Below are 27,807 nucleotides of genomic sequence, written 5' to 3'. Positions count from 1 at the left end.
ACACACCTCGATTTATAATCTCATAAATTACCGTGAATCTCTTTTTGTGACTTTGTTCTGTCATCCTTGGTGTCAGCTTTTTTTTTTTCTCTTTCTTTCTCTTCATCTTGAGTTTCTCTGCGTCCTTATTGCCTTTATTCCTTCCGTATCACAACCCTGACCTCTCCTTCTTTTTTTTTTTTTTATCTCTGTGTCTTTTTTCTGTCTTTTTTTTCCTCTCATTGGTTTTTCAGCGCGTTGATGTGAGCGCAGATCTTGAGAGCCGGTCCCAGTTTGATGTTCATGCTGGTCATCAGATGGTCCTCGGTCAGCAGCAGCAGAGCCTGACCGTCGATCTCCTGCAGCCGGAAAGCCTCGGCCACGTCGCTGCAGCCTGGACACGACGACAGAGACATGAACAGAGATTAAAGATGGTATGTGATAGTCTGTGTTTGTCCTTTTCCTGTTTGAACCTGACAACACAACTGCACAACGACAGCTCCAGAAAGAAATGGTTTTACAAGATAGTTGTGGAAAAACTTCTGAACTCAACAAATCAAACACTAACGAGCTATCTGATCAAAGAATAAAGTAACAAAGATTACAAATCTGACCACAAATACCTGTTAGAATAAGATATTTTTACGTGACATTTGCTGGACACATACTGAGGCTGTTTACATGATCTGAACACAAGTGGACAGCCGAGACACATCAGTTTCGTTACTGCTACGTGACTTCCTCTTGAAGGTTTCGTCAGTCTGTCGCCCTTTTATTTTATATAGCACCTTTTTTAACACAGGTTACAAAGGTGACAGTGACATTGGGACACATTGGGACATTCAAGAACACATACAGACATCTCACACGTACGAACACAGCGAGCATACAGTCATCACCAGACAAGCAAGCGCCAGATTTGTTTCCTACGAGCTAGCTAAGACAACAAACATGTTTCAGTAACTAATCTACACGTACGGACTGTTCCAGCTGTTGAGATTAGCAGGACGAAGTCATTTGGTGTTGGTGCTTTGTCACAAAAGCAACCACCACATCCTGCATTGATGATGTTTACACTATAAAACATGTGGTCAAATGTGTCCAAGACCAAGTGGTTTGAGTGATTGGATCACAATGTGTTATTGTTATGATTGTTTGTTATTCTGTCCCCCCCCCCCAACCGGTCAAAGCAGATGGCCGCCCACCAAGAGCCGGGTTCTGCTTGAGGTTTCTACCCGTTAAAGGGGAGTTTTTCCTCACCGCTGTCGCCAAGTGCTGCTCATGCCCATGTTGGGTCTCTGTAAATTAAAGAGTACGGTCTCGACCTGCTCTATGTGAAAAGTGCCCTGAGATGACTTTTGTTGGGATTTGGTGCTATATAAATAGAAATTGATTGCTTGATTGAATGTGTCTTGGTGGTTGTTTATACTTGTATTTAGCACCGTTCACTTGTGATCAGATCACTCAACACACATTTTAAAACCGAGTGTAAACAGGGTCACTGCAGGCTGCAGTCAGCCACATGTAAAATAAACCTCCAATTATATTAAAACAAGCTGACGACAGTTAATAACGGATCTTTTGACTGCTGTCATGTGACGTATTATTACTTTGTTTATTCAACGAATGTCTTGAAAGGATATTAAAGCTCGTTATCAACATGTCAGGTGAAAGTGTTATTGAGGCTCGTTAATGGTTGTTATTAGACTAATAAGACGTCTAAAGACGACACTGAATTTACAGATTTGTGTATGAAACCAAAGATTCGCTCTGTTGTTCCAGATGTTTCTCATATATTTCTCTCCCACTGACAGCTGGCGGTTGCAGGCATGTGTGTTACCTCACCCGGCGGTTAATTTCAACATTTTGCGAAACACTTAATTGTCTGAGTGGAGACGCTTCAAACGAGCCCGTCGTCATCTGGTGGCGATTAAGACCCTCGAGTGGTTATAAATCAAACTGTTCCTGAGAAGCTGAACGGCGTCACAGTTACTCTACATGTGAGGTATTTGTTTTGAAGTATTAATTGATTATTTATTATCTACCTGGCAGTGTGTGTATGAAGGCGGTTACTTCCTCCACGCTCCACTGCGAGGGGGCGGGCTTGAACGTGGTCGTGGGCGTGGAGGTGGTGACGGCGGGCGCGGACGCCCTCCTCGCTCTCCGCGCCGCCCGTCGATCCATCCTGGCCGTCATGGCGACCGCAGGATCCTCCTCTCCTCCGTCGTCGTCTTCCTCCTCCTCCTCCCCTCCTCCCTCCATGTCCTCCTCCTCCTCCTCCTCCTCCTCTGCTGCCGCTACCTTCTCCTTCCCCTTCTTCTCACGGCGACCGGCGCTCCAGAGATCACGAGGCTGAGAAGAGTCACGTGACAAAAGAGGGACGAAATATTGTTTCTGAGTTCAAATTAAAATTACTAAATCACTTTCATATTGACACTTTGCCTCTTAAATTAGTTAAAATCAGCAAATTATTGACAGTTGTGGGAAAAAAGTTGAATTTTAAAGGTGCAGTTCCTCAAACGGCCACTAGATGTCTGCAAAACAAACTTTCAACTGCAATGACTTGAATGAAAACTCACAACAAAACTGATTTTCTACAAAAACTTTAAAAGGTCATTTCACTATTTCTAACTTGTAAATGTATTAAGATATTATGACTCAACTGATTGGGTATATTTAGACACGTTTGCTTGATTGACAGCTGTCTTAGCCTATCAGTCAGTCAGTCGTTAACCACACCTAAGCTCCGCCCCCCTGAGCTCCACCTCTTTGCCCAAATTTGGATGTCCTGGCTCCAGAAACAAAGATGGCCGTCTCACTTCACATCCCATAACTCATGGATGCTTGTTGATCAGCTCACCAGGCAAAGATTGAGGTGTAATCTGTGTTTTTTTTGACATATTTTTAGTGCACAACATAAATCTGTCGTCACATATTGATCAAACAGGTGGCTGAGATGCAGATTATGCTGCAGCAGCAGCAGGTTAACGAGCTTCTGTGGAAGTTTATGACATTTTGACACCTTCTTCAACTTTGCAAACATTTTTTGTCACCTTTAGAGAGCAGAGTTGACTACGCCCTCTGTTCTCTGTAAAGGACCAAACCGCACTTTACAGCCACCTTTGAAGTCTGCAGAGGGGTGAGCAGTGAGTGTTACTTCAATTTGACAAATGTTACATGCAAACGGTTTTGTTTGCATGCTACATGTGAGCTTGTTGGTAAGCTAAAGCAAGACTTTTACACTTTCTTTCTTTTGTCTGTAACTTTGTGTCTGTTTTGTGGATCAGTACGGGCGTTAAGATTACTGCTGAAACAATTAGTTGATTAACTGATGAGCAGATCACCAGAAAATTACATTTAAAGTCATTTATCAAGCAAAAATGTCAAATATTCTCTGGTTCCAGCTTCTCAAATGTGAGGATTTGCTGCTTTTCTCTGCTGCTTCGTATTGTAAACTGAATATCTTTGGGCTGTTTATCTGACAAAACAAGACATTTGAATGCATCACTTTGTCTTCACGGTCCCTTTCAGTTCCTAATAATTAAGACCCAAATGATATTCAGTCTAATCAGGTTGGATCAGGTCTCAGGGTCTCTGGTGTGTCAATATGTCGAATATCAGAGTTGATCCAAGCTGACTGTCTATCAGCTCTGATCATGTGGTTTATCATCGTCATCATCATCATCAAAACGTGTATTTTGAGGCAGATGAAGGCTGTGAAATGCAGGATGAATTATGGGTACTGCTGCTCTAGTTTGTGGAGCATCAAACTGCGACCAGTGTTGAGACCTCTACTTGTGATGGGCATTTTAATTTTAGTTTTTTTTTACATTTTGTATACTTAACTACCTCAAAGCTTAACACACTGCAACATAAAGCGTCTATAATCAATATTTTTTATACTAATAATGTATAAAGTGTGTAATGTGTTTGGCTCGTAGTGATGAACCTACAGAGAATTATCAGTGACTCTGCAGCTCCTCTCGGCTTTACGGAGCTTTATAGTGAGTTTCAGCTCATTGTTTATCTGTCCGGCTGCAACTTTACTGTTCTGGTTCACTCTCAGCGTCTCATAGTGTCGTTTTCAGAGAAAAAGATGTAAAAAGCTGCTGTACACTACCTGCTCAGCATCAAACAGACACAGTTAGCTGTAGACTAGCTGGTGAACATAGTGGAGCATTTAGCAGCTAAAGAGCCAGATATTTCCCTCAGGAGTTGGTAGAGAACAAAAACAGAAGCTAAAAGAGAGTGAATATTGGACTTACATTCACCAGGTGGACAGAAACACGACTCCACATGAATGATAATGTTGCTCCGTAACTGCTGGATGTGGAAATAAACAACTGTTTGCTAACATGTTAGCCACAACTACTCTATAAGCTGATAATATGACAGAAGTCATGTTTAGAGACTATTCTGCTGAAAACAAGTGGACAAAAAACATCATTTCAAGCAGCTTTAACCAGATTGAAACTACAAAGGATCAAGAATAGAACCCTGAGGAACCCCACAAGTAATTATTGACATTATCAATGTGATGATCATGTTGTAACTGCTGGATGTGGAAATAAGCAGCTGTTTGCTAACAAGTTCAACATATCAACTTAAAAGCTGATGATGTGTCAGAGTTTGTTCACTACTTGTTTCTGATGCCTCCAAACTGGACAATAAATCAGTTAATGCACGTTTAAGTTGCCGTGTGTTGAGCTTTCAGGGCCACCGTACTAAACAACTAATCAAAAAAACTAATCATTGATCAGTTATTAGTTGATTAGTTAACTGAGATAAATGTGGTTCAGACATGTCAGTGTGAAATGTCCATTGTACTGAATTTTCACTCATGTAAGTGAACTGAAGCTGTCAGTTTGGTCTTATCTCAGTCTGCCTACCAGCCGCAGTAACAGAGGTTTCCCAGGAACTGACTCCGCCCTGTTCAGGGCTGGGCGGGGCCTCTCTGTCCGGCTGCCCGCACTCAGAGCCCGCAGACGCTTCGTCAGACGAACGTTAAACCTGACAGAGAGAGAGAGAAGAAGAAGACATGTGGTGATATTTCCTCGTTCTGCTGCTTTGATTCGCACTCATATCTGTCTTTAACACCTGTGTGTTTCTACATGGCCACACACCACATCCTGTCAGCACTGCTGCTCACACACACACACACACAACACCGCCTCATTTCAAGAACTACATCTTAAGATCACATGACACATGATACACTAGCTGCCCATCCCCCTCCCCCAACCCCCCCTCTTTCCATCCTCTCTTTTTATTTGTTTCTGAGGAAATGAAATCATGTCTCACCCTCGTGCACAGGAAGTGGAGCAGAAGCGTTTGGACCGCATGAAGTTGTGTGCGTGGCCTCTCTTCCCGCAGAACTGGCAGTGCAGCACCGCTCTGTCCCTCTGGCCCGACTCTGTATGTACGCAAACATGTTCAAGGTCAACTGTGTTTTATCTGAGAGAGGTTAAAGATGCACGAGGCCTTCGTTCCATCTAAAAATACAAACCGCTGCAACAGAGAACAATCTGTTTATGATAGTTGTCCATCCAGGTCGTACTCGTAGTTTCCTTTTATTTCTGTGTCATCGGGCCAGTGCTCACCAGTCCAACTCTTACCTTTACTTATAACACAGTACTGTATGTTCTTATGATGTAGTTATTGTTAATATACAGCAAACCAGGCCTGTTTCATGGACATTTCTGCTTCATAGATTTAGTAAACGCTGCTGAACTTCAACCTTTCAATGTCAGAAAGGTTGTTTTTTTAATGCTTTTTGGCAGCCATGTCAACAAATTCTCAGAATGTCCTTGAAGGTGTTAAACAAGTAGGGTTTAGAAAACTGTACACTGCAGATTACGCTGCATTTACATGGATTCAGACAGACAGTAGACAGCAAACCGGATTTCATTTTAGTGGACGAGAGCAGGATGGTAAAATTATTTGAGGCCAGCAGAGAATATCAGTAACGACAGACGGCATTTCCTCCACAGAATTTACAACCAGATGTTACCTAAAAACAAGAAAAGCTGACACATGGCCGGCAAATATGTCACTTTATTTATTTATAATATTTTCACAGGCGAGAAAGTAACAATTTATATTCCCAATATGTGGTCAGTTTATCCAAATAACCTGTTTGGAAATTTGTTTCAATGTTTTCGGAGTTGTCGGGGAGCCGCTGGCCGGTTCCTGCTGTCTGACTGTGAACGCAGCTTTAGTCGATCAATGGAAAATTAATTGGCAACTATTTGGATAATCAAATAATCACTTAAGTCATTTTTAAGCAAAAAAAACACAATCTCTGATGATTTAAAGCTTTTTCTTTGTCACACATGATAATAAAGTGAATATCTTTGGGTTTTGGATTAAATTAAGACATTTGAAGTCGTCACTTTTGATTCTTGGAAACGACCATTTTCACTGTTTTCTGACATTTTATAGACAAATCAACTAATAGATTAATCAATAATGAAAATCATTCGTTCGCTCTATTTTCACTTTTACTTTCAAATGCACATTTTTCCATTTGACTTTTGTTTGATGCTTTGTTGATTATTTGATTATTTTGATTAAGATATTGATTATTATTTTAATGATAGGACCTTCACAAATATAGCTCAGAGTGCAGTGACAGTACTGAGTGCAGTGACAGTACACACACACACATATATATATATATATATATATATATATATATGTGTGTGTGTGTGTGTGTAAAATGTGTGTGTAGGTGTGAAGAAGACTCTTACTGGTCCCGGGGTCGTCTGTGTCTCCTCCCTCCTCCTCTGAGTCGGTGGAGGGTTCAGCTTGTTTGTTTGTTTCACATTGTGTCACAGGCAGCGCTGCTTTCCCGTTGGTCCCGTTCACTTCCTGCGGTTTGGTCACCTGCTCTGGAACCAGCAGGGACGAGCGGTTCACCTGCACCATGAAAAAAGACAAGTCAACATCATCCGTTACAGACATGCAGTCTGCAAGTGTCACTGTGTTTTTATATATATACAGGACTTTAGATTCTTCTCCATAATGCAACATCATCATGGAAGCGTCTGATCAGTCCCACATTTATTCTGCAGCAGGACATAAAGGTCATAAAGAACTATCTTCATCAACAAGAAGAACAAGGAGTCCTGCAACAGATGGTCTCTGATCTCAACAGTCAGTCTGGGATTAACATGAAGAGACAGAAGAAGAACCTGCAGAGAACCTGAAACACTGAGGAGAACTGCTGCTGGTTTAAAGACGAAGCTGCTCACAGCAACATAGTGATTTACTTTAAGTTTCTGCTGATTAATCAACTTTGTATGCAGTTAACTATTCATTGCATTATTTTTGCAAGCATCTTCACTTTACTTTTGGTGCATAAAACATTTGCACACTTGTGTGTCTGTACGGCTCAGCAGCTCAGAACATATCTGAGTATAAATCAGATGAAGACACAAGTCTCACTAACGAGTCAGATCAGGTCTAAAACTGGTTTAGAGATACCTGTGGGTCGGTTTCAGTGCTAAATTTGCAAAACTTGACTGTGCAGGACTCTGGAGGGGATATCAGTGTAGCTGATGCTTTGTTCTGGATTATACTGAACGCAGCACCAGACCCCTCGAGTGTTTTAACTCTGAACTATTAAACACATAAAAAACAGACGTGTTGACTGAAACATCTGAATCGACACCATCGATATATTTTCAGCAGCTGTTTTATTTTGGCGTCCGGCGGTCAGGATGTAAAGTTTTCAGCCCCGTGTTTGCGTACGTACAGGAAACGGTTGGAGCCCCTCCTGGATGACGAATCCCTCCACCAGGTGAGTCAGAACCTGTCGTCCCTCCGGCCACGCCTTCGGCTCCCAGGGTCCGCTCAGCGGTTGGCTGAAGCTCTCCGACTCGTCTTCCGATTGGCCGAGGAGCTCCGCCTCCGTCTCCGTCTCCGCGGCCGGGTGCTGCGACTCGCCGCCCGCCGTCTTGTCCGCGTTCTCGGGCTCGGGCTGCGGTAGGCTGAGGTCGGCCGGGTTGGCGGGCTGAGCGGGGAGGAGGGGCGGGGGGTTGTCTGCCGAGGGGACGATGAAGGGCGAGGAGGGCGGAGACTGAGAGGAGAGGCTGGACAGCGCTGGAGGGAAGACAGACAGTGAACAGTTAGCGCAATAAGATCAATAAGTTGTAAAAGTAATCATTGAGTAATCATTTTGAGATCACATCTGATTGATCAATATTTCTCAATAACCAAAGAATGAAGAGCGTCTCTGATATGGATTTAACTCCAAAGAGATTAAAACAGTAACAGCAACAAGCTTTGAGACTTTTCTCTGCTTCATTTAAGATTTTTTGACTTTATTGACTAAATGATTTATTGATTAATTTGAAAATCGTTCGTGTCTCAAACATTTCAGTTCACATTTCCAGTAAATCCAGTTGCTTCCTGTTGCAAAAACGATGCTCAAAAACCTCGTCTTTTTATTTTGTGCTGTAAATATTTAATAAAGAATAAAGTGATCAGACGACTCTGATCTGATAACGACTGCTCGTTAAACGACTGCTGGATTAAAAATCACCAAAACCCCTTTAGAGGAAGTAAGAGAAGAGAAAATAACAATGAACGAGGTACAAATTACTGATACATGAAGCAACACTTTGTTGTTTTTTTGTTTATATCATTGGTGCTTAAGTGTTAATTACCTAATATTAAGGTAAAGATACGATGCTGCTGGTTTTGAATGTAGTTAAAATGATGTTTACATGACTTCTGATCATTTTCCAGCATGTTTTTGAAGTTAAATTCCTTCCTTGCAGACTTTTTCTTTTTATAAAAATCAACCTGCAGAGACATGAGATCAGTTAATCAATCACACATCACAGTTCATATTTATTTTATTTTATAATCTCAGTTTTTAGTAGGAACGTTTTTAGTCTCCTTGTTGGTGCAGGTTATGATTGAATCTTTGACATTCAGCAGCCAGAAAGTATTGATGTTAAATCCTGACTTGGACCCGGACTGGGTAATATATTATATCAATATCGAGATATGAGACTGGATATTGTCTTACATTTTGCATATCATAATATTGTGATTTAAGTGTTGTCTTTTACTGGTTTTAAAGGCTGTATTACAGTGAAGTGATGTCATTTCCTGAACTTACCAGACTGTTCCAGCTCTTCTATTATTTGCTTTTACTCACTTAATCATTATATTCACATTACTGATGATTATTTATCAAACATCTCATTGTGTAAATTGTGTGTATTTAGTGAAAGCACCAATAATCATCCCTACAATATTGTTGCAATATAGATATCAAGGTATTTAGTCAAAAATATTGTGATATTTGTTTTTTTTCAGCCTTAGAAACTGAATTAAATAATATTCGCTACTTTAGTTGATGATGATGATGATGCTTCATAAAACAAACAGACGTCGTGATGAAGGTACCTGACTGGTTGTCAGACTGAGTCGACATGTTCTCACAGAAGTCCTCCTGGCTCGCCGGCTGCAGGTCTCGAGGAAGCTCTGGCAGCCGCTGACTCTGGACAGATACCTCAGGGACTGGGACTGGGACTGGGACTGGGACTGGGGCTGGGGCTGGGACTGGGAGTGGAGCTGGTGCTGAGACTGGGACTGGGACAGGAGCTGGATTTTGGACAGGAACTGGAGCTGAAACGAGACCCAGGATGGGTTTTGGTTCTGTGTTGGAGTCTTTGACTGCGTCGGGCGTCGGGTTAGGATCTACGTTCTGGAACTGGTTGAGAACCGGACTGGTCGTGTTCTCAGACTGGTCCATTGCTGTCTCTCCTTCCTCTTCCTCCTCCATCTTCTTCTCCTCGCCCCTTTCTCTTTCACTCTTCTCCTCTCCCCTCTCTCTCTCACTCTGGCCTTCCTCTGTCACCTCCATCTTTTCTTCTTCTCTGCTTAGTTCGACTTCCTTCTCTTTTGGACTGACGAGGCTTCCGTCCTTCTCAGCCGCCAGCCGCTGCCGCTCCTCCTTTCCTTTCTCTCTTTGGTCATCTTTCTCCACTCGCAGGTCTTGTCCGACACGTCCCTCATCCCCGATTCCTTGTCTTACTCCCCGTCCCCTCTCTCGCTGCTCTTCGCTCTCCTTCGCCTCGCCTCCTTTTTGGACCAGAGTTTGAGTTTGAGGCCCGGCCTGACTCGGCGGGGAGGCTGGACTCAGGAGAGACGGCGGCGAGGGCAGGGGAGAGTTTGTTTTTGGCAACGAGGGGTTTAGAGGAAGGGGGATCACGTCTTCACTGCTCAAAGTCCTCTTTGATTGGCTGGACAGCTCCGGCGACGCTACGGCCGACTGCACCGTAGCGTGGGCGTAGGTGCCAGGTTGCGGCTGGCGGCCCGAAGAGAGGGCGATGATTTGCAGCTGCCTCGCTGCGGACGGCGACGGCTCGAAATGGGAAGTAGCCGACATGGGGTTGGACACGGGTAGCGAGCTGTGCTGGGATTGGCTGGGCCCGAGCATGGTTTGGGATAACGGACAGCTCTTAGGTCCCGCCAGCGGCCTGCTGATGGGAGACGCCTGAGCGGCGGGAGCGGCGGCGATCGGCTGGAGGGTCGACGACTGCCTCGGGGACGCCGCTCTTGGAGAGTGAAGTCTGGGTCTCAGAGGGACGGCACGAACTGGGGAATAGAGAGCTGCAGAATGAGAGGAGAGAAGAAGAACTTGTGAGAAGTGCACAGACGAAGCTGTGAACTCTCGATAGTTCTTCTTCTCTCTGCAGAATGATGTATGTGCACAGTTTGTTTTCACTTTCATCTACTGAATCTTTAACACCTGACATCACTACTAGTTTGGAGCCGATCGTGGTCCAATATTCAACTTACACAAGTGTGAAGTTGAGACTTGAAGCCTCCAGTGAACAAACACTGAGATGAACTTTATGGACGTCTTGTGTCCAGCAGGAAAACTTTTTACATTTCATATGAGATTCAGGATTTTTCAAACAGTTCGAGTTATCATTTTTTTAAACTGGTTAACTGAACTTTTTTGTTGATAGATTTCATGCTGGATGCTGAAAGCTGCTGATGGTGAACTAGTGACCTCGCTCACTGATGACTCACTTTAATTAAACATCTGGAATGTTTTTGGAGGCGCAGCAGCAAAAGTTATATAATTATTGTTCAGCTTTTTAGTAGAATCATATCATTTTCTCCAGAAGCAAAGAGAACCTCACATCAAAAATACAACAGGACAGATTGAAAAATATCAATCATAACATTATTTATACACCTACATCATTTAAGATAATATATGTTTATGTACAAAATTTCAAATAAAATGAAAGAAAGAGTTTATGCAAAACTAATGTTTGACGTTTGCATTATGTCGTCTCTAGATCTCTAGAATCATTTTCCATCAATCAACTAATCAATTAATTGATTAATCGCTCTATATCTGACATGTCAATATATCAGTTGGGTTCTGATTATTATACTGAAGTAATAAAAACCCCAAATCCCAGATATTTAATGGTACCGCCATTAATTATAATAAAATATTTGGCACCTTTCAAAACTCCGACGAGGCCACAAAGTTAAAGAAAACACAGAAAAACGACCTCATACCTTTAAGAATCAACAGTCCAGATCTCTATGTGTTCGTTTTAATATCACAAAGCTATAATTAATTAAAAAATACAAATATTTAGATGTCTAACGCAGCGTTTATACACATTTACCTACAATGTAGAATTGGATATTTTGGACGTTGGAAGTTTTGAGATCTTGGTTGGATTTTAAAATAAGGTTTTGTGGATTTGAACTGTGCACAGACACACAACATGTGTTTTTATAAAGGAGAGTCTGGTGGTTTAATCCTCAGCTGCTCCTGAGACACTGACGGTTCCCCAGTGGAAACCTGATTCAGGGAGTCGCCACAAAGCTTCTTCACTGTCTCTTTATGTTCATTTCATGCTTGACGCTGCCTTTCATCGTCTCTACCAGTCGTCCTCTTTGTTCAAACAAAGGAAAAAGCTAAACACTGATGCAAAAATCACGATAATTAGCCCCCAGCTTTAAATATGTGAGTTTAGAGATTTATATATTGTGTGAGGGATGATAACTGTTAAACCTCAGGCCTGGTTATGAACTCTTTAACATGTCAGCTGTTAAAAGCTGAAGAGCAAACACATTAAACTGACTGACAACAAAACAGTGTCTCAGATCTCACTGTGAGATTCTTCTTCTTCTTAAACCAGCAGTCAGGTGTCCATATGAACAGTGAAAGAGGTTTTCCTCACTGTAATCATTCCTCCTGTTCATACTGGATATTAAAAGATCCTTCAAATGTGCTTTCAATGGAAGTGATGGAGGCCAAAATCCACAGTGTGTCCACACAGTCATTTAAAAGTTGATTTGAAGCTTATATTCAGCTTCAGCAGTCTGAGTTAGTCATATCAAGTGGATATCTGACACATTTACAGTCTTTTTAGCATCAAATTCCCTCTTTGTGTTTCCTCGGACAGTGTTTCCCTGTTGAGCTGCAGTGGAAGTATAGTAACAAAAAGAGGAACTTTGGCACTAAAAAGACTGTAACGTTGAAAGATATCTACTTGATTTGACTCATTTGGACGCTGAAGCTTCATATTAGCTTCAGAAAACGAATGTAGAGTAGTTAACATGCTAATATTAGCTTCATTGCCAACTTAGTTAACATGCTAATGTTAGCTTTATTGCCAGCATAGTTATGTTAACATGCTAACATTTAGAATGCATGTAGCATGTTAGCTTTTTGTTTTGTTTATATGTGTACAGTGTTCATTTATTTCTATTTTTTCATTACATTCATTATGTCATTTTTAACATGCATACAGTTTGCATGGAAACATGATGCTAACATTTAGCTTGCATGCTGATGTAAGTATGTTTACAGACTAAGGATAGCATGTTAGCATTATGTCAGGTATAGACTGAGTTTAGCACTGCGTCATTTTGGAAAAAAGTTGAACTTGAGCAACTTTTGCTGCAATGTAACACTAAAAAGACTGTAACGTTGAAAGATATCTACTTGATTTGACTCATTTGGACGCTGAAGCTTCATATTAGCTTCAGATAAACTTTTAAATACATTTATTGCACAGAAGGAGGACTGTGGATTTTGTCCTCCATCACTTCCATTGTAAGGTCATTATGAAGGGATCTTCTAATGGTCAGTATGAACAGGAGGAATGATTACAGCAAAAAAAACAGGTTTTAATGTTAATTTAGACACCTGACTGATGTTTTAAGACAGATTTGAAAAGGGGAAACTAGAAAGAAGTTTGTATGACTTTGCTGCAGATTCACCACACATTCATCTCACAGTCTTACAGCCTGAAACTGATTGTGTACAATCTATCAAGGTTTTATTACAGGCATCTTGCACAATATGACATGCAGTAAACTTACACAGTCACTAAAGGCGCCTTAAGTCATTCATCAGGCAAAGGACGCTAAATATTTGCAGGATCCAGCTTCTCCGGCTGCTTTTTGTCAGTTTAAATGATTATAAATGAAAAAAAACATTTGGGTTTAGGACTGTTTTTTGAACAAAATATGCATTTGACGCACAACCTAAGGCTCTCAGAATCTGTGATGGGCATTTTTACACTATTGTTTGTCATTTTATAGATATACTAACGAAAAACAAAAATTTAAAAAATGATCACCAGCTGCAGTCTGAGTGCTGATAAAATGCAATCTTCTCCTTGTTTTTGTGACTTTATGTGTAATTGTGACACCAACTGACTTATCACTCAGCTGGCTGCACACCACAAACTCCCAGGTGAATACCTGTATTTACTGCTAGAAGATGAACCATGTTATCTGTCTTTTGCATCTATTTTATTATTATTTTCTCCACCTGAGATATATTTATCCTCTCGTATTACTTGCAGCTCCATCTCCATATTTAGATTTTTTTTTCAGTGTTAATAAGACCTACTTGGAGGCGGGACAGAGAGGTGGCGGCTGGGCGTCGTCGGGCTCTCCGTTGCCGTGGTGCTGCTGGGCTGCGGTCGCGGCCTGAGAGGGGGGAAGAGGGGAGCGTGAGGGCGAGAGAGGGGAGGCGGGGCTGAGGAGGGGGGCTTGAGGCGGAGGGAAGGGGGGATGGTGAAAGCCCCGGGGGGAGGAGGCCTCAAGGTGAGACTCTGGAGCTGCGGAGAGGAGAGACAGAGAGAGAAGCGAGATGTACAGTTAGACCTCAAACGCACCTTTTTTTTTTTTGTTTTCACATTTCAGGCTTTTTCTGCTTTGAATGGAGATGTGTTTAAGAAATATAAAAAACATACATGTACACACGGAAAGTCGTGTTTGCGTGGCTGCTCACCTGAGCGGAGGCGGGGTTAGAGGAAGGGGAAGAGTAGGAGGAGGAGGAGGAGGAGGAAGAGGAGGAAGAGGAGGACGGGGCAGGTCGCATAGCGGACGTAAGAATCAGCTGCAGGGGGAGAAGAAGGAGAGACAGAGGAAGAGGAAGAGGAAGAGGAGGAGGAGGAGGAAGTAAACGGAGGACAGCAGGGATTAAAGCACAGAGTTGAACCATAATCAAGCACTGAAGATGTTCATGTTTGTGTTTTTACTTTATTTCTACTTCTGGGTCAAACTTGTAACTATACAAACATCTTCCTCATATTTATCTCTAACAGACGGTTACATGATTATTGAAACTGTCAGAAAAACCAGAGCTGAAGACTTTTCAGACGTGGATTTAAGTTGGATTAAAGATTTTTGATGTGAGACTTGAAAGCAAAAACATTCAAGTCTTAAGTTTTGACCTTTTAAAATCCCTAAAAATTAAAAGAATGAACTAAACAGCATCACATGTCCATAAAAAATGCTTCTGTGTTTTAAGAAATCTGGATACATTTTGTCCCCCTGATCCCTTCAATACTTTAAAAATATAATCTGGTAACAATTTAATTTAAATTCACTTATTAATCATTTATAATCAGCATATAAACATTTAATAAACGTTTATAACACACTATAATGTAGTTATAAAGACATATAAGGACATTTAAAGTGTTAATGAATTACTTCATCAATATTTTACATATTTTATATATCCAGTGTGCAAATACTCTGCTTTTTATATTATTATGTGTTTTATTATATTGTCATTTATAAACACTTATAGGCGCCAACAGGACAAATACATACAAATACATTAAAAACACTTATATTTGCATACAACTACATTATTGTGTTTTATAAACCATTAATTAAATGCTTATTTACTGCTTATAAATGCTAAATGGGGGAACTTAAAATGAAGTTAATATCTGCATAAAAGCTGCTACACAAACAGTTTCTTTTTCTTTCTCTTTTATTACTGTTATCATCATTCCTACAATTTTGAAGAGTTTGTTTTGGAGGACGTTGCTCCCCGAGAGGTTTATCCTGATCGTAAATTTAAACGATTATTACTGTTATTATATAGTCATTATTATATACTGCTAACATTAAACTACAGTCTGCTCAGTTTTAATGGATTTTTCTGGTCTGTTGTTCAACGTCTGAGCTTTTAAACGCTCACTTTAAACATGTTGTCGAGCAGAAAACTCAGCGTTCAACAGCGTTCATACTTCCTACATAACATGAATGTAGCATGCAACTCTTGACCGTTACACTCCCTACTACTCCTTCCCATCTCCAGCTCATTTGATTAACGCTAATCTGTCCTGCCGCTGCTGCCAGAACTGGATGTGAAATCTATGTAAATGTGGGGTTTGTGAGTGTGTGTATCTATGTTTACCATCTGAGCTCTAAGCAGCACCTGGTCTTGGCCCGACCCTTTGAGACCTTTCCCTAGGAGCAATGTCTGCTGGGATACCCTCTGCCTGACAGGGGTGGGGCTCTGATTGGCTCGCACAAGACCAGGTGTGCCAACAGGATGAGCCTGTGATACCTGGAACAAAAGGGAAAGAGAAGAGAAGAGAAGAGAGGAGGGAAGCAAACCAGTAAAAGAGCTTTAGAGCGAGGTCGTTGTCTTGTTACATATCTAGAAAAGCAGTGTGTGTGTGTGTGTGTGTGTGTGTGTGTGTGTGTGTGTCTGTGTGTACAAAGGGTGGAAACCCAAAGAGCAAACAAAGGAAACTGCTGTTTTGAATAAAGTTTTAAAGACGTCCAAAACTGTCCGTGAACAATAACTGTCACATTTAAATGAGGTTTAAAGGAAGTGACTGCTGTCTATGAAACATACCTCTGAAAGATGCTCGATTACATCAAAACACATATTATTATTATTATTACAGATGTTTTTATAGTCGCATCACAATGAGGGTCAGTTCAGGTCGGCTAGTTCAGTTGGTGCGATTTAAAGGAACAATCCACCGGAAATCTATCTTTTGAGTAGAGCTGTAATGTTTATTATCTCAATTAAGTGAGTCAAAAAAACGTCAACAATGTGCCAGAATTCAGACTAACGATCGAAAAACCTCAAATATTATACATATATAAATATATATAAAATATTATTATATTTATTATCAAAGAAGACTAAAGAATAAAAATAGTTTTGAATTATTAAGATTGTTGCAGATAAATTTTCTGTCAATTAGCAAATCAATTATCTCCTCTGACAATATTTTTGATGCAAAAATAACAAAATATAAGAAAATCATTGAGTGAAATTTATCTCTTTGACTTTCATGTCTATGTTTTACTAATAATTTGACGGTTTTCAATGTCTGATGAACTTTGATATAAAGTAGAACTTCATTTCCCATAATACACTGCAACAACTTCCTCTTTTCTGTTAGCTGCAGCTAAGCTAACCTCTCAAACAAAGAATTACACCCTGTTTTCAAAATAAAATGACATAATTAAAGGGAAGCAGTGATACAGTACGTGATGCTGTTAGTTTTCTGTCGATTGACGTTTTGATTAATCATCAACTTGTTTGAGCTCTACCTCTGATTATCAAACATTTACAACCTGTAGGCTTGAAAGGCGGCGCTAATAAGATTGTAGCTCGCTGCGTCGACAGCCGCAGTCAGTCTGGATTCACAGCAGTTTTAAATAAACTAATTCTCAGTCACGTTATTGCCTCCTCAAAGCTCCGCAGCTCCAACTTAATAAGCACATTTAATGATTTATTGGTGAAGCTACATTTGTTTAGCAGCATACAGATGACTAGCAGAGGAGAGGATTATGCTGCAGGAAGGGTTCTGTGGATGTTTTTTTGTTTGCTGAGACTCATTATAAGACATTGTAACTGCTGCTAATTAAACCTTCAGGCAGTGCGTGTTTGATGCTGTGCAGCATTCCTGTAATCATGTAGAAACTTTGGTGAAAAATGCACTTAAATAACATCTCTGACAGTGACAGATAGTTGTTGTTTCTCATTATGTTGCCTCTTTAAGTAGAGATGAAATAAGTAGCAGCAACACCTACACTGTCTGTCTATGTGTTTGTATGTGAGGCTCACAGTTTCAGCTATATGTTTTTTTTCTCAAAGCAATCAAAGACAAACACGTGTCACCGAAGGCTACGGATGTAACAGATACTCAGATGAAAGCAAACAGAGAGGAAACTGTAACCCCAAACATTCAGATGCACACAGACACTGACCCAGGCGGCTCTGCTCCGGTCTGAGAATCACCTGCACCCGACATTTACTGTATAACAGTAACATCCTCTAGTTTGACAAGGAAGCTGCTACTTCAACATGTCAACATATAGTTTAGATGTTTTATAAATAAGAACTGTTACATTCATGTTCAAGAAAAGCCAGTTAAGTTTATAACAGATGCTTCTTGGTTTGCTGTTATCTGATTGGATGTAGAGCTGCAACAATTTGCCAAATATTTTTATATTTGAGTCATTTAAAAAATTCTCTGGGTGCAGCTTCTAAAATGTGAATATTTTCTGGTTTCTTTAGTCGTCTATGACAGTAAACTGAAGATCTTTGAGTTGTGGACAAAACAAGACATTTTAGGTTGGATCTTGGACTTTGAGAAACAGCAATTGACAGTTTTTACCATTTCTGACATTTTATGGACCAAACAACTAATTGATTAATCAAGGAAATATTTGACAGATTCATGATAATGAAAAGAAGAAGAGGGTTAACGGGACTGTGTAGTGCCAGAGAGTTTTGTCGTCATTGTTAAGGCTGAATATTGTCTGAAATTTCAATACTATTCCCAATAAAATACATTGATTTCAGTACCAATACTAAATTGATGCTTTTTTTTTAATACCTCGCTTTGAGGAAAAGACTAAAAACCTTTTTTATACTTAAGAAAAGAAGCTTCTCAAACGTTGGATGTCGTTTAAACACAACATGTTTTCAAATCCCCAAATATTAAGTTAAAGAAGACTAATAAAAAACCAGAAGTTCACTAAAATTCATAAATATTTGGCATTTTTGCTTAAAAACTGACCCGAAAAAATTAATCACTTATCAAGATTGTTGCAGATTGACTAATCAATTAATTCTCCCGACGCTGTATTCATCATTGAAAATTCTACTTTTCACTTAATGCATCAAACTTAACAAAATGTACCACATTGACTTTCTTGTATATGTTTTAACTAATAAAGTTTTCAATGTCTGATGAACTTTGATATCAGCAGAACTTCATTTCCCATAATACACCTGACACAACATCCTCAAGGCTCTCAAACAAATCCATCTTTCTCTTGTCTTAGAAAGTAACTCAATGTTTTGGAGACATAATGTGAAATTAAAGGAGAAGCAGTGATATATTATGTGATGATGTTTGATCATATGGATGAAGTTTATGTAACGTGTGTGGTGCATCAGTTACCTGTCTGCCAGGCGGACTGGCTGGAGTATGAAAGGGCGTGATTGGTGTGGAGGTCGGCGTGGATACAGGCCTTGTGTTCCCATTGGTTAGGGTGGTGGAGGTCTTGGTTGACAAGGTGGCGTTGCTGTGCGTTGCAGAAGAAGAAGTAGAAGAAGAAGAAGAGAGGAGGGGCGAGGAGGTGGTGGCTACAATAGAGGAGGAGGAGGAGGAGGAGGAGGAGGAGGAAGAGGAGGTCTGTGTTGTAGGTGACGTTTTGGAGACGCCCGTCGCGGAGGGAAGGATCGGGCGAGAGTACGTGCGGAGGGCGGGGCTTCCTGTGGAGGTGAGTTTAGGGGGAGTCGGGACGAGTATGTGGGGAGAGGGAGAGCCGGCGACGGCGGCCGCCACCTTCGGGCCGTGGGTCGCTGTGACGGAGGGAGCTGGGGTGAGAGGAGGCGGAGGGGAGGAGGTGGTGGGCGTTAGCGTCGGCGCCGGGGAGTCCAGGAGCATCGGGTTGGGAGTGAGCCGAGGAGGGGTGGGGGTCACAGGTGTGGAGGAGAGGTCCGGGCCGGCGGTGGAAGCCTGAGGGCTGGTGGTGCCATTGGTGGCCTCTCCGTGTTCTGATTGGCTCTGCCGAACCAGCTCCCTGTCCATCCTTCAACGCTTTAGCACACTGAGATAGAAAGATAAATAGATAATACAGATAAATAGATAGTTTACCATGTTTATGCTGGTTTATCATGTCAACATGGAACAAAGGTTCCCAGCAGGAATCGATCCAAGGAGCTACAACCGTTGAAAAGTCAGTAGATCAAAGTTATTACAGTTCAGCCTCTGGTAACCAGGAATGTGTCCAACAGAGATATTTCAGTAAAGACCTAAAAACCTCACAGTGGTTCTGGAGGAAAAGTCAGCAGGATTCATCATCTGGGAACCACGAATGTTTGAGCCAAACCACTGAGAAGATGTTCAGATATATCACAACCCTTCGACCTGCTGGTGGCTCTAGAGGATCCATCCTCTGGGGAACATGAACGTCTATTCATAATATTTCATAACAATCCATCTCATAGTCAGTCTGGACCGCAGCGGTGGACTGACTGACTGACTGACTGACTGACGGACGGACATGGCCGCTCCGCTAGTACGGCTAAAAATAATACCTGCAGGATCAGTATCTGACCTTGTTAGCTGGTTCAAGTATCGGCCAGACGTGACCACATTAAATACAGGTTCTTTGTCAATGCAGTTACATGAAGTCATAGTCAGTTTGTGTCGCCGCAGTAATCTCATGTTACCTCATAAAAACATGCAGGCAGTGAGATACACGGGTTTTAAATGTGGGAAAAGAGAAACGCTGGTATCAGATCTGTATCTGGTCTCAGGCTATTTTGTCTGTGGTGGGGCTTTTTTCTGGGAATTCGGGGGCTTCGAAGCTGATTCCAGTATTTTTAGACCCAATATGTTTCCACCACGATTCAGTGTTTACCCACAACTATTTAATTCCTGGCAGCATGGAAACAGGAAGACCTTCATGCTGAGAAATAAAATGCAATTTTATAATGTAAACGTACTTTCTTAATAATGTTCCCCGGAGGTCTTCTGGAAAGAACAGATGTAATTTAGTAGTAATTATTATAAAGGACAGGAGGACTGTGCTCAAAGGAAACTACTGAATAAAACTTGCAAAAAGTAATTGAACATCTAACTAAGAAAAATCTACGTGATTAAAAATGTATTTTTAATCTGAATATTTTAATTTAGAGTTTAGAGATCAGCTCACCTGCACATCTGACCTTAAAAACAAAGATAACAGAATAACAAGGAACCTCAGATGAAACTAAAACAAATATTTTATTAAACTAGACTGTAGGTCCACACCTACAGAAAACCAATATTAGCTTTTTGCATATGAACAAAGAAGACTGACAGATTGAAAACAGTCCTTTCAGGAAACGATAATGTGTTGTCACTGATGCTACAGGCCGACATCACAACGATACAGATACTGCTGACTGTACTTTCACCGGACAGACTGACATGCGACACCGTTACTATCAACTACAGTTTGTGTGTTTTGGATCGGAGCCATGGCAGCAGGTAATCCGACAAAGGAAACTGAAAAATCAGCATAATATTCCTGCGGGGAGTCACTCTTTATCCAAACCAGACCTGGAGAGACATTTACATGCTTTTATCACCTGTGAAACGGACCATAGTGATGGATGGTCGTCGCTCTGGTCTTCCTCACACGACTGACGGACGGTTGCAGCTCATTCAGAGTCTTTTAGTTTAGGAAGTCTAGAATAGAGTTCAAGGTGCTTTCTGCTTGTCTGTAAAGCTCTACATGACCTTCCTCCGTCATATATGTTAGACTGGATTTTTTATATTTCTCTCGTTTGGATCCAAACCAACAATGAACTGATCTACTAACAAGTATTGTGTGTCTATCAAAAGCCTGATATATCTGATTAAAAACACGTCAGTGAGTCACAGCGCTGCACTGGGTCACATGTTCCTTCATCGTGAAGAGTTTGGTCACGTTAGTTTGTTTAGAAACGGCTCCAAAGACTAATAACAGCATCATGTTTTCAGTCTCCAGAGAGTAGTTCTGTGTACGGCAGACGATAATCTGCATTTAATCAACGGCTGCAACTAACGATTATTTTCATTTTCTGTTAATTTGATGATTATTTTCTCAATTACTTGATTTATTGGTTGGTTTACAAAACGCCTGAAAACTGTGAACATCACAGTTTTCTTAAAGTTGACGCCAATTTACTTTCACACGAGACGGAAAACAACAGCGAATCCTCACAAACAATAAACTGGAACTGAGACATTTTCTACTCGACGACAGGCGGAAACAATTAAATGATGATCAAAATAGTTGCCAAATTATTTTTCTGATCCTTTGAAACTGAACAATTTATGTGAGAGTCTTCCTACACACTTGTTGTGAACGAATATCATTATTACTATTATCATTATTTACTTTATTCTCTTCTCTTCTTATTATTATGTGAAGCACATTGAGTTTTCTCCTGAGTATGAAACGTGCTACATGAATATATATGTAAATACAGTATATATATAGTATACCGTAGTCTTACTACAGCTGACAATTATGTGATTGAATACTAAGTTACTAATGACCTTGAAATACTTTTTTCTTCTAGTATCACTACAACACATTCATAATACTCTTAGTGCAGTAGTGTCTCAGTTTATAGTGATGTCACATGTACACTGTGTTTATTTGTAAGGCTGCAACTCACAATGATTCAGTTAATCACTTTTAGAAAATAGTGAAAAATGTTTGTTATATTTTTGAAGTATTCAGATTACTTCAGTTTACTATCATGTGCTGTTTGATACATTTAAGAGACTGAAAACAGACATTAATGCATGAAAAATAACAAATGATTAACTGACCATCAAACAGTTGCAGATTCATTTTCTGTCAATCGACTAATCAACTAATCAATTAATCGTTGCAGCTCTCAGATGTGTGAAGTACTGACCTGAAATGTGATATAAGATTAGAAATATAAGATATTATGACCTGATATCGCTGCAAAAACACACTAAACAGAACCTCATTGATACTACATTACTACAGCCTGATGTTAGCAGTTTATCGTCTGATACTGATGCATTTCCAGCCTTCATCAGAGCAGCAGCTCCTCCTCCTCCTCCTCCTCTTATAGAGCAACCATCCACAGGTGTGCAGGAGGACGTCCTGACTTCTGTCTCCATAATGAACAATAATATAAAATAGACACTTTTCACCATAAAGATACAAACATAAACTGCATTACTCTGGATATAGTTAAACTCAGCAGTTATAATCTTACATTTGACTTTTATATACAGAGTTTCATCTCTACAATGTGGTTTCAGAGTGGATTTTTAACATTAAGGTGTAATGTACAGTATGATTGTGTCCTTTTTAGAGCTGAAAAGATCAGTCAGTCAGTTGATGAGCAGGAAAATAATCAGCAACTGTTTTGATAATCGATGAATCGTTTTAGTAATTTGTCATTCAAAACTGTGGGGCTGCAACAGACAATTACTTTCATTATCATTTAATCTGCCGATCATTTAAACAAGTCTATGAAACTTTGCTTTCACAGTTTCTCAGAGCTCGCTGTGATGTCTTCAATCTGCTTGTTTTGTCTGACAGTTCAAAAACTTTCAGATATGACGAAGGAAAAATGCAAATCTTGAAACATGAGAAGCAGAAACCAGAAAGTGAAAAGATTATTACATTATCAAAATAGTTGCTGATTAATTTTTCTGGTGACTGACTCATCGAGCCGCAGCTCTACAAAAACGCTAAAATCTGCAGGTTTCGGTTTCTCAGAGGTGAAAATTGTCTGAATTGTTTGCTTTTCTTTGCCATAAATCATTGTCAATTTAATACTTTTGGGGGTTTTGGACAATTTGTCAGACAAAACAAGCGATTTGATGACGTCACTTTGGCCCCTGAGAGAGTGTGATGGGCATTTTTTCACTATTTTTTGACATTTCATAGATTATATAATTAATCAAGTATAAAAGAATAATTGATAGTGAAAGTATTAAATAGTTGCAGCCTTAATCCTTTAGGAGTCATTAGAGGTCATAACCTCCATAAACACCTGAGGATGACTGCTTATTCTCTATAGAAGGAGGAAGAAACCATGAGTTTGTTTTTGTGTTTTTAGAAAAGTTATCGTCACTTTAGCAGAGAACATAATTCAGATAATGCAGCTATAAATAGGTTTTGTACGGTCATAATCAACAGGAAAGGAGTTTTGGAGCCCAAAGTGTGGCCTGGGGAACCTCAGGGGGTCGCACCGTGGGTTCAGGAGGTCCCCATGCCAAAAGAGGATCACCTTAAATGTGACTAGAGTGTGATTATCTGAAAGGACGAGGATTCGTGGTGGCGGTTACCTCCCTGCTGCTCTAACGGCACAGCAGCTGTGGTCGTGGGAGGAAATTTTGGACAGAATCTTATCAAAAAAAAAAGGAGGTTTCTGTTTTAAATGGAGGCTCAGTCAACAGCCTGAACTCTTAACACGCTAAATTCACGCATCATCACCACGCAAGCAGCAGGTGCGACTCCACGCACAGCGGGCAGATGCTGACATCTGGCCCGCAGCCTGTAAACTGTGGTCTCACTTGTTCCTGCAGACGTATCGGCGATGATAGTAATTAGACACAGTACGAGTCGGTGTGACAGTTAAGCCAGAGATCACGCATGTGACTATCAAAAAAAAAAAAAAAAAAAAAAAAAAAAAAAAAAAAAAGAGAGAGAGAGAGAGAGAAAAAAGATGGAGACGGGCCTTCACAGGGAACAAGTCTCACGATAATAACATTTGGGAAATTGTCGACGTTCTGCGTAAAGCTCGCTGCTCACCTACCTCCTGAAATCGTCCTGCAGCTTATTCCCGGTGTCCTCCATCCGAAAGTGAGCGCATGTTTGGAAAGTCTGAGGCAGTGTTATCTGATGAACGGGTCTGGGTTTTTTCAGCAGGGTCGACAGGCTGAAATGGGCGTGTGTGAAGCCTCACTTCCTCGTCTGACAGCGCAGGGTCTGCTGTGAAGTGCGCGTCACCCTCCCCCCAGACAATAATTACACCAGCCTCACCTCTGATTATCTGCCTTTTAGCCCCTGCAGAGAGGAGGGGGGAAACGCAAAGTTGCAATGCAACACAGGCCCGTTTGTGATGTGCATGGGCTTGTGTGTGTGTCGCACTTTGTTTCTGGTTTCATCACATCCCGGGATTTTCCCGCGGAGCAGTCCGTAAATCCAGCATCCAGAGCGGGGTTGGTTCCCCGCCGCTCTCCGGTGTACCGCCGCAGTCACACCTGCCGGGTCTGAGGTGGGAATCAGCCCGGCTCGGGGCCACAGTGTTGCGGCTGCGAGGGGCCTGGTCAGTCCGCTGGTGGAGAAATGCAATGGAAGGCAGTTTTTACAGGGCGACAGAGGCGAGACAGCACCACTCAGAGCTCAGGAGGACCGCAGAGACTCTCTATACTACATCCAGCTGCACCACGTTACTGCGCTCAGTCACACATGACTTATTACTGTGGAACAGTATAGCACACTTCCTCATGTAATGTCACATACTTCTACTGCACTGAACGTGGGGTGAAATCAGGTCATTTGGGACTTTTTTTTTTTTTGGTAGATTAGCAAGAAAAACAGTGTTACTATGACAACTTGTTATGGATCTGTGCTATATTTCTTCAAAGAAAATATGTTGCCAAGTAAAATATTTTAGAAACTTTGGCCCAACTGATATATCGGTCAGCCGATATTATGAGCTGCTATTATCAGATATATCAGTATCAACGTACATGTTGTCTGATATGCGCCCATATATATATTTTTAAGTTATATAGGCAGCATTTTATGTATATTTAATCCTTTTTCTTAATTCAAGTTTAATATACATGCACTCACGTTTTTGTTTGTTCAGTGTTTTTTTATTTATAGTTATTTATAATTATTTAATTCCAAGTAAATGTAGTGTTTCAGAACACTGACGTCATTTTATACAATAATGTTGATTGTTAAACTGTAAAATATGTTGCCTCCATTACGTATCTTTGTCACTAGTGTTTGATAACCACATTTTAGGGATCATTGCAAAAAAAAAAAGTGTGTTTCTGTATATATAAGATTATCAGCCAATATATCGATATTGGAATATTGGTATTGGTATCCGTCAGGTCCTACTTCAAACACATCAAGAACATCTTCCTCACTCTGATGACATGTTCAAGTGAAATGGGTCAGTCACTGATGGTTAAAAAGGGCACCAAACAATTCAGTTTAATTTAAGAACAGTTGTATTTCATGTTTGTTTGTTTGTTTTTATAAAATAGTTAAATCCATTTATCATTTTATAGGTCAGCACAGTAACTCATAATGGCACTTTTTAGTCTGCAGACATGCTAAAATGTCCCATTTTAGCTTATTTTTTTTAATTCAAAACTGTTTCCCACAAAAAGTAAAGTGTATTGTGAAAATATTCTGATTATAAGTCAAACAGCTAATAAAATGCAACATCCAACAACCATTTTAACTGTTACCAAAGAGAGAACTTCAACATGCCACATGGCTTTACCTTCCAAGTTCTGGGTTTAGGCTCCGCCCATTCTCTCTGACCAATCAAAATGATAGTTTCATTTAAGGGACATTTGTTGCAACAAGGCAATAACATGTGTGGTGATTGGCTGCTAACATTTAAAGTGGCCAAGATGTAAAACCTTATTTGTCCCATTTTACCTGACTTCACTCTAAGTATTTCTATTTTATGCTTCCTTCTATACGTCACCACATATCAGAGGGGAAATTCTTACTTCTGTGATGACCCAGCTGTTTGCTGTGCTGTGCAATATTATTCAACTGTCTGTTTGTTTTGTTCACAGGTGTGTCATCAGCTGGGTGTTCCCAGGTTATCAAGTTCATACTGCAGTTAACCGTTCTCTCTCTCTCTCTCTGCTCATCACTACAGGCATCTGGTTTGGTTTAAGTTATGTTGCCTTAGTTTCTTTTTCTGCACTTTACAACATGCACACACCTATTTTTCACTGATACACACCTTATAACACTGACTGCTGACATCCACACCCAATGCTTTGTTAAATATTTAGTTTGATGTCATTAATTAAACCGCTACTTTGGTTTCTAGTTTATTTTGAAATTAAGATTTTTAATACAAAACATGATCAGTTTATAAAATATAATGTATTGTTATATATTGAAATATGATATAATGTTGCTTACATGTATAATAATGATCCAATCATATAATAATATGCATAGTGAGTACTTTTTAAAAACTTTTACTCACTGTGCAGAAGAGTTTTCATAGTTTTCATTGTATGGAATAACTGCTGTATTACTGATGTAAAACTAATCTAATAACACACTTATAAGATAGATAGATAGATAGATAGATAGATAGATAGATAGATAGATAGATAGATAGGGGAAATGTGTTTCCATAGTGTGTTATGTGTTGTACATGCCTCCAGGACATAAATAGATACATGAAAAAAAACACATATTCATACTGCATTCATTACATATGCAGACAAGAAGACTAATACTGGTCCTGTGATTAATGGGAATGGACTTTAAAGCCACTACAGTGGACGGGAAAATTCTGCTAAAACACACTTACTGTATATTGACTGTACATATATCACTGAGTGTGTATTCACATATGTGTGTCAGAGCTGGAGAGACTCATTAGAAAACAATTAAGAGCATGTAAAGCATTATTAAATAGGATAAAAGTGTGTAATTTGAATATTTGCAGTGATGGAAGAAGTACTCAGATCTTTGCTTAGTAAAAGTAGCAATAAAACAATGTATGTGTGTATATAAGTGTTATCAGCAAAATGTACTTTAAATACCAAAAAAAAGTACTCAGTATGCATCAGAATGGCTCCTGTCAGTGTTATATTATTATATATTATATTTATTGATTATCCTTACTGATGCATTAACATGTGAGCAGAATATCCTCTATACAAGATTGTACCAGACCATTTCCTCACACTGCATTCAGACAGTCAGCGTTCTCTGTGAAAGCCACAACTCAGTGGAACATCCTGCCTGATGAGATGAAGAGCTGTAGTTCAATCAATACATTCAAGACAAAACTAAAAAATCAACTAAAGACAAATCAGCTGTGTGACCACTGAGTCTAGTTTACATTATTAATTTTTAATTGACATTATGTGTGTATGTGATGTGCTGTTGTGTGTAGCTTTGTATTTTGTATGGTGTGTTCTGTGTGTTTTGTTTGGGGGTTTTTTTTGTTTGTTTTTGTTTGTTTTGTTTTGCTTTGTACTGTTTGTTGTTGTGCTGTTGTATGTTTTGACTGTGGGGGACTACGGATGCGAATTAGCTTCAAGCTAACTGTGGTGCAGTGCATCTTTAATGTTTAAAACTGTACACTGTCCCAATCAATGAATCAAATCAGTTTTAATGTTGTAGCTGTTTGAGGTGGAACTAACACCCTCATGTACTTCTGGGGGTGTTTTAATCTAAAAACATTTCATATGTTTTGAATATTAAGTACAGCTGTCAAATAAATGT

The 27,807-nt window shown here is 40.2% G+C and overlaps 1 protein-coding gene and 1 long non-coding RNA gene across 5 annotated transcripts; one reads left to right on the top strand and one right to left on the bottom strand.

The window, feature by feature from the left end:
- Nucleotides 1–89: 89 nt before the first annotated feature.
- si:ch211-230g15.5 (polyhomeotic-like protein 3) lies at nucleotides 90–24,672 on the bottom strand. 4 transcript variants are annotated; one of them, XM_044339723.1, is made up of 12 exons: nucleotides 24,106–24,672; nucleotides 18,723–19,374; nucleotides 15,704–15,856; nucleotides 14,279–14,386; nucleotides 13,895–14,105; nucleotides 9,400–10,608; nucleotides 7,736–8,082; nucleotides 6,729–6,897; nucleotides 5,281–5,392; nucleotides 4,869–4,989; nucleotides 2,025–2,331; nucleotides 90–373 (listed from the first exon to the last, which is right to left on the bottom strand). In XM_044339723.1, exons 2-12 carry the CDS (start codon nucleotides 19,353–19,355, stop codon nucleotides 219–221), a joined length of 3,525 nt encoding a protein of 1,174 aa, XP_044195658.1. In that variant the 5' UTR covers nucleotides 19,356–19,374; nucleotides 24,106–24,672; the 3' UTR covers nucleotides 90–218. The 4 variants fall into 4 exon arrangements, with proteins under 4 accessions (XP_044195658.1, XP_044195657.1, XP_044195659.1 ...); XM_044339722.1 differs by having other exon boundaries at nucleotides 24,110–24,671; XM_044339724.1 differs by having other exon boundaries at nucleotides 9,400–10,593; nucleotides 24,110–24,671.
- A 53-nt stretch (nucleotides 24,673–24,725) lies between these two features.
- LOC122972545 lies at nucleotides 24,726–27,053 on the top strand. The gene is made up of 2 exons (XR_006399774.1): nucleotides 24,726–24,805; nucleotides 26,127–27,053. It is a non-coding gene; the product is annotated as an uncharacterized LOC122972545 (long non-coding RNA).
- Nucleotides 27,054–27,807: the final 754 nt, after the last annotated feature.

This window comes from Thunnus albacares, chromosome 21 (assembly GCF_914725855.1).
Source record: "Thunnus albacares chromosome 21, fThuAlb1.1, whole genome shotgun sequence".
Lineage (NCBI taxonomy): Eukaryota > Metazoa > Chordata > Actinopteri > Scombriformes > Scombridae > Thunnus > Thunnus albacares.
Note: the sequence above shows the minus strand (reverse complement) of the source record. Positions and strands in the feature narration are given on the sequence as shown.

What these genes read in the sequence shown, in the direction of transcription:
- si:ch211-230g15.5 (XM_044339723.1), bottom strand. Translation starts at nt 19,355, where the DNA reads ATGGACAGGGAGCTGGTTCGGCAGAGCCAATCAGAACACGGAGAGGCC. An exon ending in AGGGGCTCCAACCGTTTCCT is followed by an intron (nt 6,898 to 7,735) that starts GTACGTACGCAA and finishes TTCATGGTGCAG; the next exon opens with GTGAACCGCTCGTCCCTGCT. An exon ending in TCCACTTCCTGTGCACGAGG is followed by an intron (nt 4,990 to 5,280) that starts GTGAGACATGAT and finishes TCTCTCTGTCAG; the next exon opens with GTTTAACGTTCGTCTGACGA.